Genomic DNA, 15,098 nt, shown 5'->3' on the forward strand with positions numbered 1-15,098 from the left:
GCATAGTAATATTTTATACTATAAATAGACATGTATGGTAACCATTTAAGGTGCACCATTTCTCTTGAAATATCAATATCAATATTTCTTCTCTCCTTCTTCTCTCTTTTTCTCTCTTTGTTCTTATAACCATTAAAGGTAGTTATAAGCCTACTGAATTATAACACGTTATCAGCACGAAGAGCTTAGTGTAATCAAAGGATATCTCAAACGATCACGAGTCACTGATCAAGGTATGAAATTATTAATAATTTTCAGACTCGAATATATCAAACTTTGGACTACTAACATTTTGAACTACTAATTTTTATTAAGTTCTTAGTGCATTTGTATTGTTCTTATTATATGGTTGGCTCTGCCACCTAAATTATATATGGTCGACACTGTCGCCTAACTATCATTTATGTTTACTAACTTTTATTAACTTCACTAACATTTATATTTATGTTATTTAAGTTATATATGGCCGGTTATACCGCCTAAATTATATTTTCTGTAATCTAACTCTTATTAACTTCACTAACATTTATATTTATGTTAATAAGACCTCATGATTGTATGCAACACGTCATTTGACAACACGGTACTTTATGTACGCAACACGTCATTTGACAACACGGTACCATGGGTCGAGATTAATTCCGATCAATACGAATATGATGAGGTCTTTATATGTTATCTAACATTTATGATTACTTATGCAATTAATCATTATTTATTTCATGCATACTAATGTTTATTCTTAAATTTATAATCTTAAAAGTTAAAATAAAAAAAGTAGTTTGTATTTTATTAAAATTAAATCTTAAAAGTTAAAATACAAAAAGTAGTTTGTATTTTTATTAAAAGTAAATCTTAAAAGTTAAAATAAGAAAAAGTAGTTTGTACTTTTATTAAAAGTAAATCTTAAAAGTTAAAATACAAAAAGTAGTTTGTATTTTTATTAAAAGTAAATCTTAAAAGTTAAAATAAGAAAAAGTAGTTTGTACTTTTATTAAAAGTAAATCTTAAAAGTTAAAATACAAAAAACAGTTTGTATTTTTATTAAAAGTAAATCTTAAAAGTTAAAATACAAAAAATAGTTTGTATTTTTATTGAAAGTAAATTTTAAAAGTTAAAATAAAAAAAAGTAGTTTGTATTTTTATTAAAAAGTAAATCTTAAAAGTTAAAATAAAAAAGTAGTTTGTATTTTTATTAAAAGTAAATCTTAAAAGTTAAAATACAAAAGTAGTTTGTATTTTTATTAAAAGTAAATTTTAAAAGTTAAAATAAGAAAAAAAAAGGAATGGTAAAATGGAGTAGCTTTTTGTCAAAAATGAAGTATTGAAAATGAAGTGGTCTCCTTCTATAATTAAAAAAAAATATACTTTCATCAAATGAATTTTTTTATGTCCGACAATTCCAAACACGAGTCGGTGTTTAGTTTATCAAGAATACCTCTTGCTTTGGTGAAAGGTCATGATCACGATATCGGGTGTTGTGAAAGAATTAAAAAAATTTAGTCAAGTGGCCTTTTAAAAACTAGAAAGTTTTTTTAAACAAAAAGTTTTTTATATATTTATAATTTACGGGTAACGTAAAAAAAAGGGAAGTTTTTTTTTTTTTAAAAAACAAAGAAAGTGTTTAAATGAGTTTTACAGAAAGGGGGAAAGCAAAGTAAAAAAAAAAAACTTTTTTTTTTCCAAACTTGTCAAATGTTTTGTTAAAAACGTGACCGTTAAAAAAAGGAGGTTGAATAATAAAACTTAAAAAACAAATTATTTTTAAAGAGTGTGCATCAAAATGACCCGTTTAATAATGGGGAGTTAAAAAGATAGTCAAATTGTTTCAACGAACAAGGGTTCAATTGGATGTTTCTTAAAAAAAAAAAAATTCCAAATTTCAAGTTATTTGATTTAAAAAAAAAAATCCGCAGGTACGGGTGATGGATCCAATGAATCCGCATCCACGACCCGCGGGTGCTATCCCTAATTGTGACAAGTACAAATCAACTAAAATGACGTTGGATCATGCTAAAATCACCAACATATTTTGTGCATCGTATTAGACGAAGTATAAGCTCAAAAGTTGGATATTTGTTTGCAAGTAACAAACTCAAAAGTATATTACCATTTCTAAAGACTCTTTTTATGATTAAAGAAACTCAGTGATCCCACATATTCCCACCTATATTAGTGTATTGAAAACAGTATCGTTTGCAAGTTTGCAACAATGCATTTTCTAATACTCCGTAGTTAATTGCTTCACATCTTGAGTTTGGCTGTAAGAAGGAAACCTATATACTCACATATTTCGTACGAAAGTATTAATGTTACAATTTTTTTTTTTTTTGTGTGTTATCATTCGTACGTTATACTCACAGGTTTTTTAGGCTAATCATTCGCGTGAAAAACTATAGTTAAGTTGCAATCTTTGCTAACAAGACAATTCACACTACCGTTATAAATGTCTATTTCAACCAACTTGCTACATTAAGCAGTTTTTGACAGTCACGTCCTCAATCATGACATAATTTTTATGTACATAGCTTCTACTGAAAATTAATATGCAAGGTACAACATATAACTATATGGTCAAATTCATTTGAGCCTTCGGAGTCACAAGTATATGATGTATATATATATTACTCAATTAACAAAATAGAAAATCGAAATTAATTCATATGAATAGTAAAACGAAATTAATTAATTTATTATTCACATAAAAAGCGCATATTATAAAAGCGCATATGATTAAAAGCGAATATGATGAAAAGCACAGCGCATATGATCAAAAGCGCATATGGTGAAAAAACACAGCGCATATGATTAAAAGCGTATATGGTGAAAAATATATATGATCAAAAGCGCATATGGTGATTAATGAAAAAGCACATATGATGATTAATGAAAAGTATATTGTGAAAAAGAATCACAAATGTTTCTTGAAAGAATTCAAGGTAAAGATATATGAACCAATTCATCCATCATGTGAACCATTTTGATATTTCATGGTTCTAATAGACGCATCTAGCGGATGATCTCATATTTGTATGTTATCAAGCCATAATATGGCATTTGCAAAGTTTCTTGCACAAATTATTAAATTGAGAACACATTATTCTGATTACACCATTAAAAAGGATGAGACTTGATAATGCTGGTGAGTTAACATCTCAAGCATTTAATGATCATTATATATCTACAGGGATTGTTGTTGAACATCCAGTTGCTCATGTGCATACACAAAATTGGTTTAGCTAAATCAATAGATAAACGCTTGCAGCTAATAACTAGACAATTGATAATGAGTACAAAACTCTCAATATTTATATGTGGATATGTAAATTTACATGCTGCGACATTAATTCGCATTATACCATGTGGAAGTCATAAATATTTAACTTACTACTTGATTTTGGCCAAGAGCCAAATATTTTCCACCTTAGAACATTGGTTGTGCAGTGTATGTTCCAATTATATCACCACAACACGATAAAATGGTTTTTTCAAAGAAAGATGGTAATATATTTTGGATATAAAACATCTTCAATCATAAGATATACTAAATCCATGATGGGTGATATTTTTACAGCACGTTTTGCTGATTATCATTTTAATAAAACATTGTTCCCTAGATTAGGGGGAGAAATAAAAAAATAAAGAAAATGATGTTTCATGATGTGAACATCAATTAAGGTATATTGAACTCACACAAAAGAATATGAAACGAAAGTTCAAAAATAATGCATATGCAAGAACTTGCAAATTAATTACTTTATGCATTTACAGATATAAAAAAAGGTGACTAAATCATATATACCAGCGATAAATGCTCCAGCTCGAACTGAAATTCCAAAAGCTGGCAATAATGTCACTGTTGAGTCTTTGCCACGCATCAAACGTGGAAGATCAATTGGTTCCGAAGATAAAAATCCCCGAAAAAGAAAATCAGCTGATAATGAGGTAAAAGAAAGTGTTCAAGAAGAACCACAAATTAATATTCCTTCTGCAGAGGATATTGATAAATGTAAATACATAAATTGCGATAAATTATGCAATATTATGGAACCGAAATGAAATGAAAAATCTTGATGAGATATTTTCATATAATATTACAATGACATCATGAATAAAGATGATGATCTAGAACCAAAATCTGTCACTGAATATCAAAATAGACATGATTGAGCTCAATGAAAAGGAGAAATACGAGCTGAATTAGAATCGCTCAATAAAAAAAAGTTTTCGGATTAATCGTTATCACTTTTAAAGATGTGAAACGTATGGGATACAAATGAATTTTTATCCGAAAAAGAAATGTGCAAATGAAGTTACAAGGCAAAACTAGACTTGTAACTCAAAATTTCCCACAAAGACCGAAAATGAATTATGAGGAAAACTTATCCTCCTGTAATGGATACAATTACTTATTAGATACTTAATCAACCTGGTAGTTACTTAAATGCATCTCATGAATGTTGTAACTACTTATCTGTATGGATCACTTGATAGTGATATACATGAATATACCTGAAGGGTTTAAGGTATCATAAGCATCTAATGCAAAATCCAAGGGAATGTATTCTATTAAATCACAAAGATTTTTATATGGGTCTATACAATTGGGACGTATGTGGTATAACTGATTAAATGACTACTTGATAAAAAAAAGGGTATACATATAAACTTATTTTGCATGTATGTTTTATAAAAACAATGTTCGGATATGTGATCGTAGTTGTTTATGTCAATGTTCTTAACATCATATGAACAAATAAAGAGATCTATGAAATCATTCAACTTCTAAAGAATTATTTTGAAATGAAAGATCTTGAAAAAACCAAGTATTACCTTGGATTGCAAATTGAGCATATGCCTAATGGTTTACTTGTACATCAAACAACTTATACCGAAAAGATTTTAAAACATTTTTTTAAAAGACAAACTCATTGTTGTTAGATCACTCAATATTGACACTGATCTATTTCATCCCTGCGAAGATCATGAAAATCTTAACAGATCGGAAGTTCCATATTTTAGTATAATTGAGGTTCTTATGTATCTTATAGATTGTACAAGACCTGACATTTCTCTTGCAGTTAATTTGTTGGCAAGATTCAGCTCAAATGACAATGGGGTGGGATCAAACGCATATTTTGATACCCTTGAGAAACTGCTTATTTAAAATTATTTTATTCTAACGCTTCAAAACAAGATTTAGTTGATTATGTATATGCAGGTCATTCATCAAATCCTCATAAAAATAAATCTCAAACTCGATATGTATTCCTAAATGGAGGTACCACAAAATCATGGCGTTCTTAAAACAAACACTTGTTGCAACATTATCAAATCATGACGAAGTGATTGCATTATATGAAACTACTCGAAAATGTGTTTGGTTGAGATCAATGACACAAATCATTATTGATTCTTGTGGACTAGAACGCTATAAAAGACTAACAACTATCTTCACCAATAACTATATATGAAGATAATGCAGCTTGCATAATACAAATGAAAGAAGAGTATCAAAAGTGACAGAACAAAATATAAATGTTGATGAGGACGGTCATAAGTTTGATGGAAAAGAATGGTATGTTGGTAAGGCTCAGAAAAGACTACAAGGGAATAGGAATTGAAACAAGGGTTTGAGCAAACCATGAAGGAGAATGTAGACAAATCACAGGGGCTAAACTTGTACATAAAAGATTTAGATGATACAGTTTCAGATGAAAACCTCAGATTCTTCTCATATACTCAAGATCTCGTAAAAGACAACCAGATTAAAATGAGATACGTTCAATCAACAAACTCTGATGATCTTTATACCAAAGCACTACCAACTGCTATTTTCAGAACACACGTTCATAATATTGGCATGAGGCATGTTCAGAAGATGTAACAACTCAGGCGTTGCCTACTTGAGGGGGAGTCAACTCTATGCTGCACTCTTTTTCCCTTAGCTAAAGTTTTATCCCAATGGGTTTTCTTTAGCAAGGTTTTTAACGAGGCAGTACTAGTTATTCTCTAATAAAATTGTCATCCAAGGGGGAGTGTTATAAAATATCTAGATTGTGTTATAAAATATCTAGATTGGATGTTAATTTTATTATTATTATATTTCTTGCATAGTAATATTTTATACTATAAATAGACATGTATGGTAACCATTTAAGGTGCACCATTTCTCTTGAAATATCAATATCAATATTTCTTCTCTCCTTTTTCTCTCTTTTTCTCTCTTTGTTCTTATAACCATTAAAGGTAGTTATAAGCCTACTGAATTATAACAGATATTCAATAATATATTTTTTTTTTTTTTTTTTTGCAAATAAATACTCCGTTATTATTTTGAAAGAAATATACTCGTAAATAATAAGGTGGATACTGAGGCAGTACAATACAATAGAAGCAATTAGCATAAGCAATGAAAAACAAAGTAAAATAGGAAAGTGTGTTGGGCTGTTTTATAGCTGAGGATGACATGATAAAGTACACCTACCATTTTGCTAAGTTAAAAGCTGGTGTACGGTAGATATAACTACTCAGAGTGGTTGAAAGCTAACCCTGGTCAAAATCCCGTGAAAGCATTCATTCAACAACATGCAAAAGTACGACACAATCTATCAACTAACCAAATGCAAATGATGTTCATGCATTCACAGTGAGATTAACATTAAATTACAAATCAGTCCTTGGAATTGCTCGTAAAAAAGCACATGTTCCGAAAACAAATAACGAGTTCATTCAGTAACATTTTGAGACGATTAAACAATGCGCTCTAATTCCCGCGCGTAGCTCAGAGTCTGGTTAATGAGCTGAAGAGACGGGATCTCCTTGCACGGTGCAGAATCCTTTGCCTTCTGGAATACAACCAATCCGTTCTTTACCTCCCAATCCGGATGCTCCTGAAAATTTCAATTTAATTTACACTTATAAACAAACAGACTTCAAACAAATCAATATTATAATAAAGAACCACACAACATTTAGGTGTCGTTTGTTTTTCGGTCTGCAGACCTTATTATGTCTTATGTCTGCACGCTCGTAGACGTTTTTATTGCAGACATATGATAAAATAATGTCTTATTCTGTCTGTAATCTCGCAGACTTAGAAATGGGTTTCTAAGTGCTGCAGACATGATTAAGTTATTTTACAGAGACAGAGATACAAACAGTCTTTAGTATTTAATATACAGACCTTTAGACCACATCTTCTTTACAGACATGGTCCACAGATGTTCAGACAAAAACATCTTAAAAAACAAATAACACCTTAGAAAATTCAGTAATAAAAAACTGTATGTATGGTACAGTACCTCTTTGATGTATTCAAAAAGTTCTTGGTCTGAAGAGAGCAATAAAATTTCTCGTGCATCTTTAACCGTAAGAGAGTCATATGCCTTCTCACTGCATCCTGCAATCTCGTCTCTGCAAATGAATTTATTTATGTCATTATTATGTATCAAGTAGTATAAGATAAGACCATTGCGTATCGTCCCCGCAGCTTTGGATTAGTGGACATGTGGTGGTGCCTAGCACCCCCGCCGGGCTAGAGGTCTCGGGTTCGAGCCTCGTCACCTACAAAGGATATTATTTGAAAGAAATTCCTTGAGGGTGGCCCAAAGGGAAGGTTTTACCGACCCGCTCCGGGACTAAGGTCCGGCCCGCCTGTCCCGTATGGGATGGTTTAAGGGTCGGATCCCCTGAGTGTGGTTCGGGTTTCCTGCCCGAACGCGTGTGTGTGTACAAATGATGACAAGGCTTCGGTCCGGACTGATGCAAGCTTGCCGTTCAAAAAAAAAAAGACCATTGCGTATCATGTACGCCCATTCTTGCTAATAACTCAATAAAGAACACATTATAAAGACAAGCTGCACAGTTTAGCAGATTTAATGTAATGCTGGATTTTAAACACCATGTAAGAATATTACACATGGATCTTATATTACAACTACTGCATAATCTAAATGTTAATGATACAGTTACTACAGTAGTTCAACTCCATAGCTCTAATAACCACTAAAAACTGTAAACAAGATGACCAACTGTTATACACGTATTACATGAACAAGCTTTATCTAGTAGACTAGTACATAATGTACACAATCATAAAAAAAAACCCAACTTTTGATTTACATCTATTAACTATAAATGATAACTTCCATTTTTCTCATAAGTAGAAGGCCAAAGTTTCCACCTTTATTCAGATATAGTAACTGGTAAGTTATAAATTTGTAGATTAAACAATTCTCACCTGACAGTTCTTGCCAATAGATCCATGAAATAAACGTAAGTTTCATGAGGTACAGTCTGCCTAGCACTCAACACTCGGTTGTAAGCCCCTTCCATAAACGATTGTTCAAGCTCCACCGCATGCTTAATACAAGGATTTTCAAGAGCACTTGATGAAAGCAACTCTAATTCAGTATGAAACTCTGCAATTCTGTTTTGTACAAGGAGTCTTAAAAGATTAAGACCCGTAATTGGGTACTCTTGAGGGGATTGCGGGAGCAGACCACTGTTTTAAAAAGAAAAAAATATCAAAAAATGGTGACAAACATTTAAGAATAAGGTGTTACATAGATAGATTATACACAAAGGTGAATGTGATGTTAAAGTATAGTTACCTGCCATCTGTATAGTAAGGCTTCAGCTGAGAGAAATTTCTTTCAAATTCATCTTGATCTTCCATCTTTACACTAAGTATAACAGCATGCTCATAAATGTCCCCTGAAATATTCAAAAACATATTTTATATAACCTTAATGTCCCCTGAAATATGCACAAACGTAATTTTAACAGTAGTAGCATCGATAGATCAGGTGAACAGATTATCATGTTGGTCAGTTATTCAAATCATATACAGATCCCACCTACTAAATGTGTCAAAGAATAATTCATACACTTAATATCTCATTTTATCAATGCATATAGCTAACATCAAGACAGAAACATATCAAAGTTCACATAGATCATATCATGCAAAGACTGAGATTTACAGAGCTTTGGCTATCCCTGTTGATAAAATGGGTCAAAACATGCATTGTTTGTCTAGATATAAAAAAGAGCCACTTATACACACATGCAATAATATAGGAATGAACATTACACAGTAAAGTCAAAGTTAAAAATAATAGAAAGATATTATGTACTTACGAGCTATTGTTAACTCTTGAAACGCATTTGGACTCTCTGCAAACAATGGAGGAAGACTTGTAAACTCGATCAGCTTGACCTGTAAGTTAAACACCAAACAAAAACTGAAATGCTATGTGGTAACAATAACACTAGCACAAACAAAGAAATACAAAAGGTGCATATTGTTCAAATAAAAGATTCCTCAACGTAATACAACACGCAGATAGTATCATAGTACCCATCCACCAACGCTTAATCTTGAAAAAAAAAAAAGTCAAAAACAGGAGCCGTTGTCCAGTTAAGTCGAGTTAACTCGGTAGCTTAGTACTCAAACAAGAAAATTCAACCCTAATACATGGGCTATTGGGCTTCTTACCAGATGTACAATGCAGGTATCTCAATTCCTACTGTTAATTTCAACTAAAATAACCTATATGCATACACTAGATCGGCTCATCGCCAGAGCACGACAACATGATATATTAGGTTTGCACAAAGAGTATTACTAACCTATGTTTTGTCACTGAATTTACATAACTCACCTAAGTTAACGAATTTGATGTCCGCTACTTGATTTTCCAGTAAAATGTATCTCAGTTTCTACTGGCAGCTCAGCTTAAACTGCTAATATCAATTTGGAATTTACAAGCAGCTTACTTTCTTTATTATAACTTAATCATTACAATTATTGCAATCAATAGCAAGCAAAAAACTTCCATAATCTAAAGTTTTAACATACAAGCTCCACAGTATTGATATTTAAATCACAATGAATAATATTAGATCTCAATTCAGGCTCTATATCTTTATCCAGTAACACGAACTGAAAATCTCCATATAAAGCAAATGCATTTACTTGTAAAACGGTATTTTACATCATCAACAATTATACAATATATATATATATATGATTGTTAGTATTAGAAAAATTGGAAGTGAATTAGGGTTTATGATAACAGATTAGGGATACCTTAAGTTGAGAAAGAAGTCTGGAACAAGTATCGAAATCATTACGCACTAACGCTGCCTTGAATCTTTCGAATAGCTGTGATACCTCTGTTAATTTTGGATCCATATCTGCTTCGAAACGATCTGTTCGTATTTGTTGTTTGTATTGATTCGTTCTTTGCTTTCCTCCTTTACAAGAAATCTACTGCTCCGTATTTTGCAAAAATGATAAGTACTCCATGTGTTTTATCGACCCGAAAAACTTTGAACGAGTTGTTTGGCGTGTATTAGATCAGACCCGGATCTGGCCCAATAAGTATAAAACTTTACTTACTTCCCCTTTTTTTTCTTTTTTATTACTAATCAAATATCCTTCACTGAAGATGCAAAAATACCCGTACCCTATGGAAAAACTCGAAACCCGTTATAAATGAACCGGGTCTAACCCGAGTTCGTCGGATCATGGGTCGGGTATGGGGTGGTTATAGAAAAATTTCCAGGTTCGAGTATGGTTTTGAATACAAACCCGTATACCCGACCCGTATACCCGTATACTCGGCCCGAGGAAATTGAATTATTATTTTTATATAAAATTTTAGTATTAATATTATATTGTTAATGTATGAAATATTTCTCTTATTTGTTTTGAAAACGAGTATAATTTTATTCAATATAATCATATGCAACAAGTTTTCGAGATGTGATATTTTATATACTTTGCGTATTTGAGTATTTTAGAAACTTTTCAATTAACTTTTTGTATGTGATATTTTATAATACTTTAAACATGAAGTAGTTAAGTTACTTTTCGCTATTTTGATTTGGTAACTTATTAAAATATAAATACAGAATGACTTATCGGGTATACCGGTTTACCCGTGGGGAAATTCGAAACCCGGTAGTATGTAAGTAAATGGGGACCCGACGGGTCTTGGGCCGGGTTTGAGGCGGGGTTTTTTAATCGAGTTCAGGTCCGGGATTATCTAAACCCGACCCGAACCCGACCCGATGACATCCCTATTCTTTACAGACTAAAAATGGAGCAAAATGCATTTGGTTATTTGTCTTCAATAAGTATTGAATGACCAAATAATTCAAGGACTCCCGCTTAATCCCGATTACTATTTTTTAAAAGTTCATTCCAATTTTTCAAAATTTATTTAGAATTTGTTGATCAAGTCGGTCAAGTTAAAAATTAGTCAATATTTTAATATAAATTTAAATTTGAATTTCAAAATCTTTAAATAAAATGAATGATTTTGAAAAATTATGTTAAAGTTTATATTTATCTTAATAGCCTTCTTCAAATATAAATTTGAAGGATTTTTCTAAAAATATCACTAAAAGTTCTACTTAAGAATCAAATTTAAGTAAAACTTATTCTACGAGGTAGTTGTGTCTAGTGAGTAGTTGGTTACTACTATTATTTAAGTAGAAACATTTTTAATTTTTTGCATGTTTAAATTTATTAAAATATCTTTTAGAACCATCCTTAAATAAATTTTAATTTTTAATATATTATTTACAAGTGAAAAAGTATAACTCCATTAATTTTTAAATTGCTAATTATGTTATAATTCAGTAGGCTTATAACTACCTTTAGTGGTTTGATTCTTGATGTTATAATTCAGTAGGCTTATAACTACCTTTAGTGATTTGATTCTTGATTAAGAATACTAATAATGAAGTGTAAGAACAAAGATGATAATGGAGAAAGAAAGAAACACTTTGTAAGTGTGTGAAATGGTGCAAGTTTAATGCTTGCATTCATGAGTATTTATAGCCTAAAATCTCAATATAAAAATACATACTTTGTGTACCAAAATTGACTATATGTATACATCAAAATTGACTATCCATATCTATATTATTATTATTATTATAACACTCCCCCTTGGATAGCAATTTTATTTTGTTGAAGATCAACTATAAATTACTGCCTCGTTAAAAACCTTGCTAAAGAAAACCCAGTGGGAAAAAACTTTAGCTAAGGGAAAAAGAGTGCAGCATGGAGTTGACTCCCCCTCAAGTAGACATCGCTTCAGCTGTTACATCTTTTGAACATGTCTCATGCCAATGTTATGAACGTGTGTTCTGAAAATAGCAGTTGGAAGTGCTTTCGTGAAAAGATCAGCAGAGTTTTTGCTGGATTGAACATATCTCATTTCAATCTCGTTGTCCTTAATGAGATTTTGAGTGTATGAGAAGAATCTAGGAGGTATGTGTTTGGTTCGGTCACTTTTGATATACCCTTCTTTCATCTGTGCTATGCAAGCTGCATTATCTTCATAGATAATTGTTGGACTTTTATCGCGTTCTAGTCCACAAGAATCAGTAATGATTTGTGTCATTGATCTCAACCAAAAACATTCCCGAGTAGCTTCATGTAATGCAATCACTTCGGCATGATTTGACGATGTAGCAACAAGTGTTTGTTTTTGAGAACGCCATGATATTGCAGTACCTCCATTTATGAATACATATCCAGTTTGAGATTTAGCTTTATGTGGATCAGATAAATAACCTGCATCTGCATAACCAACCAAATCTTGTTTTGATTCGTTAGAATAAAATAATCCTAAATCAGTAGTTCCTCGAAGGTATCGAAATATGTGTTTGATCCCATTCCAGTGTCTTTAGGTAGGAGCAGAGCTGAACCTTGCCAACAAATTAACTGCAAAAGAAATGTCAGGTCTTGTACAATTTGTAAGATACATAAGAGCTCCAATTGCACTAAGATATGGTACTTCTGGTCCAAGAATGTCTTCTTGATCTTCACATGGACGAAATGGATCAGCTTCAACATTGAGTGATCTAACAACCATAGGAGTACTTAATGGTTTTGCCTTGTCCATATTGAAACGTTTCAAAATCTTTTCAGTATATGTTGTTTGATGTACAAGTAAACCATTAGGCATATGCTCAATTTGTAAACCAAGGCAATACTTGGTTTTTCCGAGATCTTTCATTTCAAATTCTTTCTTTAGAAGTTGAATGGCTTCATGGATCTCTTTATTTGTACCTATGATGTTAAGATCATCAACATAAACAGCTATGATCACATATCCGGATGTTGTTTTCTTAATGAAAACACAAGGGCAAGTAAGATTATTTGTATACCCTTTGCTTATCAAGTAATCACTTAATCGGTTATACCACATACGTCCCGATTGTTTTAACCCATATAAAGATCTTTGTAATTTAATCGAATACATTTCTTTGGGTTTTGCATTTGATGCTTCTGGTACCTTAAATCCTTCAGATATCTTCATATATATATCACTATCAAGTGATCCATATAGATAAGCAGTCACAACATCCATGAGATGCATTTCTAAATTTTTAGAAACTGCCAGGCTGATTAAGTATCTAAAAGTAATTGCATCCATAACAGGGGAATAAGTTTCTTCATAATCAATTCCTGGTCTTTGAGAAAAACCTTGAGCTACAAGTCTAGCTTTATACCTTGTAACTTCATTTTTCTCATTTCTTTTTCGGATAAAAATCCATCTGTATCCTACAGGTTTCACATCTTTAGGAGTGAGAATGATGGATCCGAAAACCTTTCTTTTATTGAGTGATTCTAATTCAGCTCGTATTGCTTCTTTCCATTGAGCCCAATCATGTCTATTTTGACATTCAACCATAGATGTTGGTTCTGGATCATCATCATTATTCATGATGTCATACGCAACATTAAATGAAAATTTCTCATCAAGATTTTTCATTTCATTTCGGTTCCATAATATTTTGAATATGCATAATTGATTGCAATTTCTGTATTGACATCATCAATCTCCTCTGCAGTAGGAGTACTGATTTGTGGTTCTTCTTGAACACTTTCTTTTACTTCATTATCAGCTGATTTTCTTTTTCGAGGATTTTTATCCTTTGAACCAATTGGTCTTCCACGTTTCTGACGTGGCAAAGATTCATGAGTGACGTTATTGCCAGCTTTTGGAATTTCAATTCGAGCTGGAGTATTTACTGCTGGTATATATGATTTTGTCACCGTTTTTGTATCTGTAAATGCATCAGGCAATTGATTTGCAAGTTCTTGTATATGCATTATCTTTTGAACTTCTGTCTCGCATTCTTTTGTGCGAGGATCAAGATACTTTAATTGAGATTCACACCATGAAACATCATTTTCTTTATTTTTCATTTCTCCCCCTAATCTAGGGAACAATGTTTCATTAAAATGACAATCAGCAAAACGTGCTGTAAAAACGTCACCTGTCATAGGTTCAATATACCTTAATATTGAAGATGTTTCATATCCAACATATATTCCCAACCTCCTTTGAGGACCCATTTTTGTACGTTGTGGTGTCGCAATTGGAACATACACTGCACAACCAAATGTTCTAAGATGGGAAATATTTGGCTCTTGACCAAAAACAAGTTGTAGGGGGGAATATTTATGACTTGCACTTGGTCTGATGCGAATCAATGCAGCAGCATGTAAAATTGCATGACCCCATATAGATACAGGGAGTTTTGTTCTCATTATCAATGGTCTAGCGATTAACTGTAAACGTTTAATCAATGACTCGGCTAAACCATTTTGTGTATGCACATGAGCAACAGAATGTTCAACAACAATTCCTATAGACATGCAATAGTCATTAAATGCTTGAGATGTAAATTCACCAGCATTATCAAGTCTCACCCTTTTAATGGTGTAATCAGGAAAATGAGCTCTCAATTTAATAATTTGGGCAAGAAATTTTGCAAATGCCACATTACGGCTTGATAACAGACAAACATGAGACCATCTACTAGATGCGTCTATTAGAACCATGAAATATCTAAATGGTCCACATGGTGGATGAATTGGTCCACATATATCACCTTGAATTCTTTCAAGAAACATTGGTGATTCTTTCTCAACCTTAAGTGGTGAGGGTCTAGTTATCAATTTTCCAAGAGAGCAAGATGTACATGGAACCATTGTATCATGATGGATTTTTCTATCCTTTAGTGGATGTCCATGAGTACATTCAATAATCCTTTTCATCATT

At 31.9% G+C, this 15,098-nt stretch overlaps 1 protein-coding gene across 1 annotated transcript; it reads right to left on the reverse strand.

The window, feature by feature from the left end:
- Positions 1-6,543: 6,543 nt before the first annotated feature.
- On the reverse strand, positions 6,544-10,279 carry LOC139848062 (26S proteasome non-ATPase regulatory subunit 8 homolog A-like). Its single transcript, XM_071837794.1, has 6 exons — positions 10,097-10,279; positions 9,145-9,223; positions 8,616-8,718; positions 8,243-8,506; positions 7,305-7,416; positions 6,544-6,893 (listed from the first exon to the last, which is right to left on the reverse strand). Exons 1-6 carry the CDS (start codon positions 10,199-10,201, stop codon positions 6,753-6,755), a joined length of 804 nt encoding a protein of 267 aa, XP_071693895.1. The 5' UTR covers positions 10,202-10,279; the 3' UTR covers positions 6,544-6,752.
- Between the last annotated feature and the right edge of the window lie 4,819 nt (positions 10,280-15,098).

This window comes from Rutidosis leptorrhynchoides, chromosome 5, assembly GCF_046630445.1.
Source record: "Rutidosis leptorrhynchoides isolate AG116_Rl617_1_P2 chromosome 5, CSIRO_AGI_Rlap_v1, whole genome shotgun sequence".
NCBI lineage: Eukaryota > Viridiplantae > Streptophyta > Magnoliopsida > Asterales > Asteraceae > Rutidosis > Rutidosis leptorrhynchoides.

Excerpts from the sequence above, each read along its gene's own strand:
- LOC139848062 (XM_071837794.1), bottom strand. The coding sequence starts at position 10,201 with ATGGATCCAAAATTAACAGAGGTATCACAGCTATTCGAAAGATTCAAG. Across the intron at positions 9,224-10,096 it reads GACTTCTTTCTCAACTTAAG|GTCAAGCTGATCGAGTTTAC; the intron begins GTATCCCTAATC and ends TTTAACTTACAG. Across the intron at positions 8,719-9,144 it reads TCAAGAGTTAACAATAGCTC|GGGACATTTATGAGCATGCT; the intron begins GTAAGTACATAA and ends TGAATATTTCAG.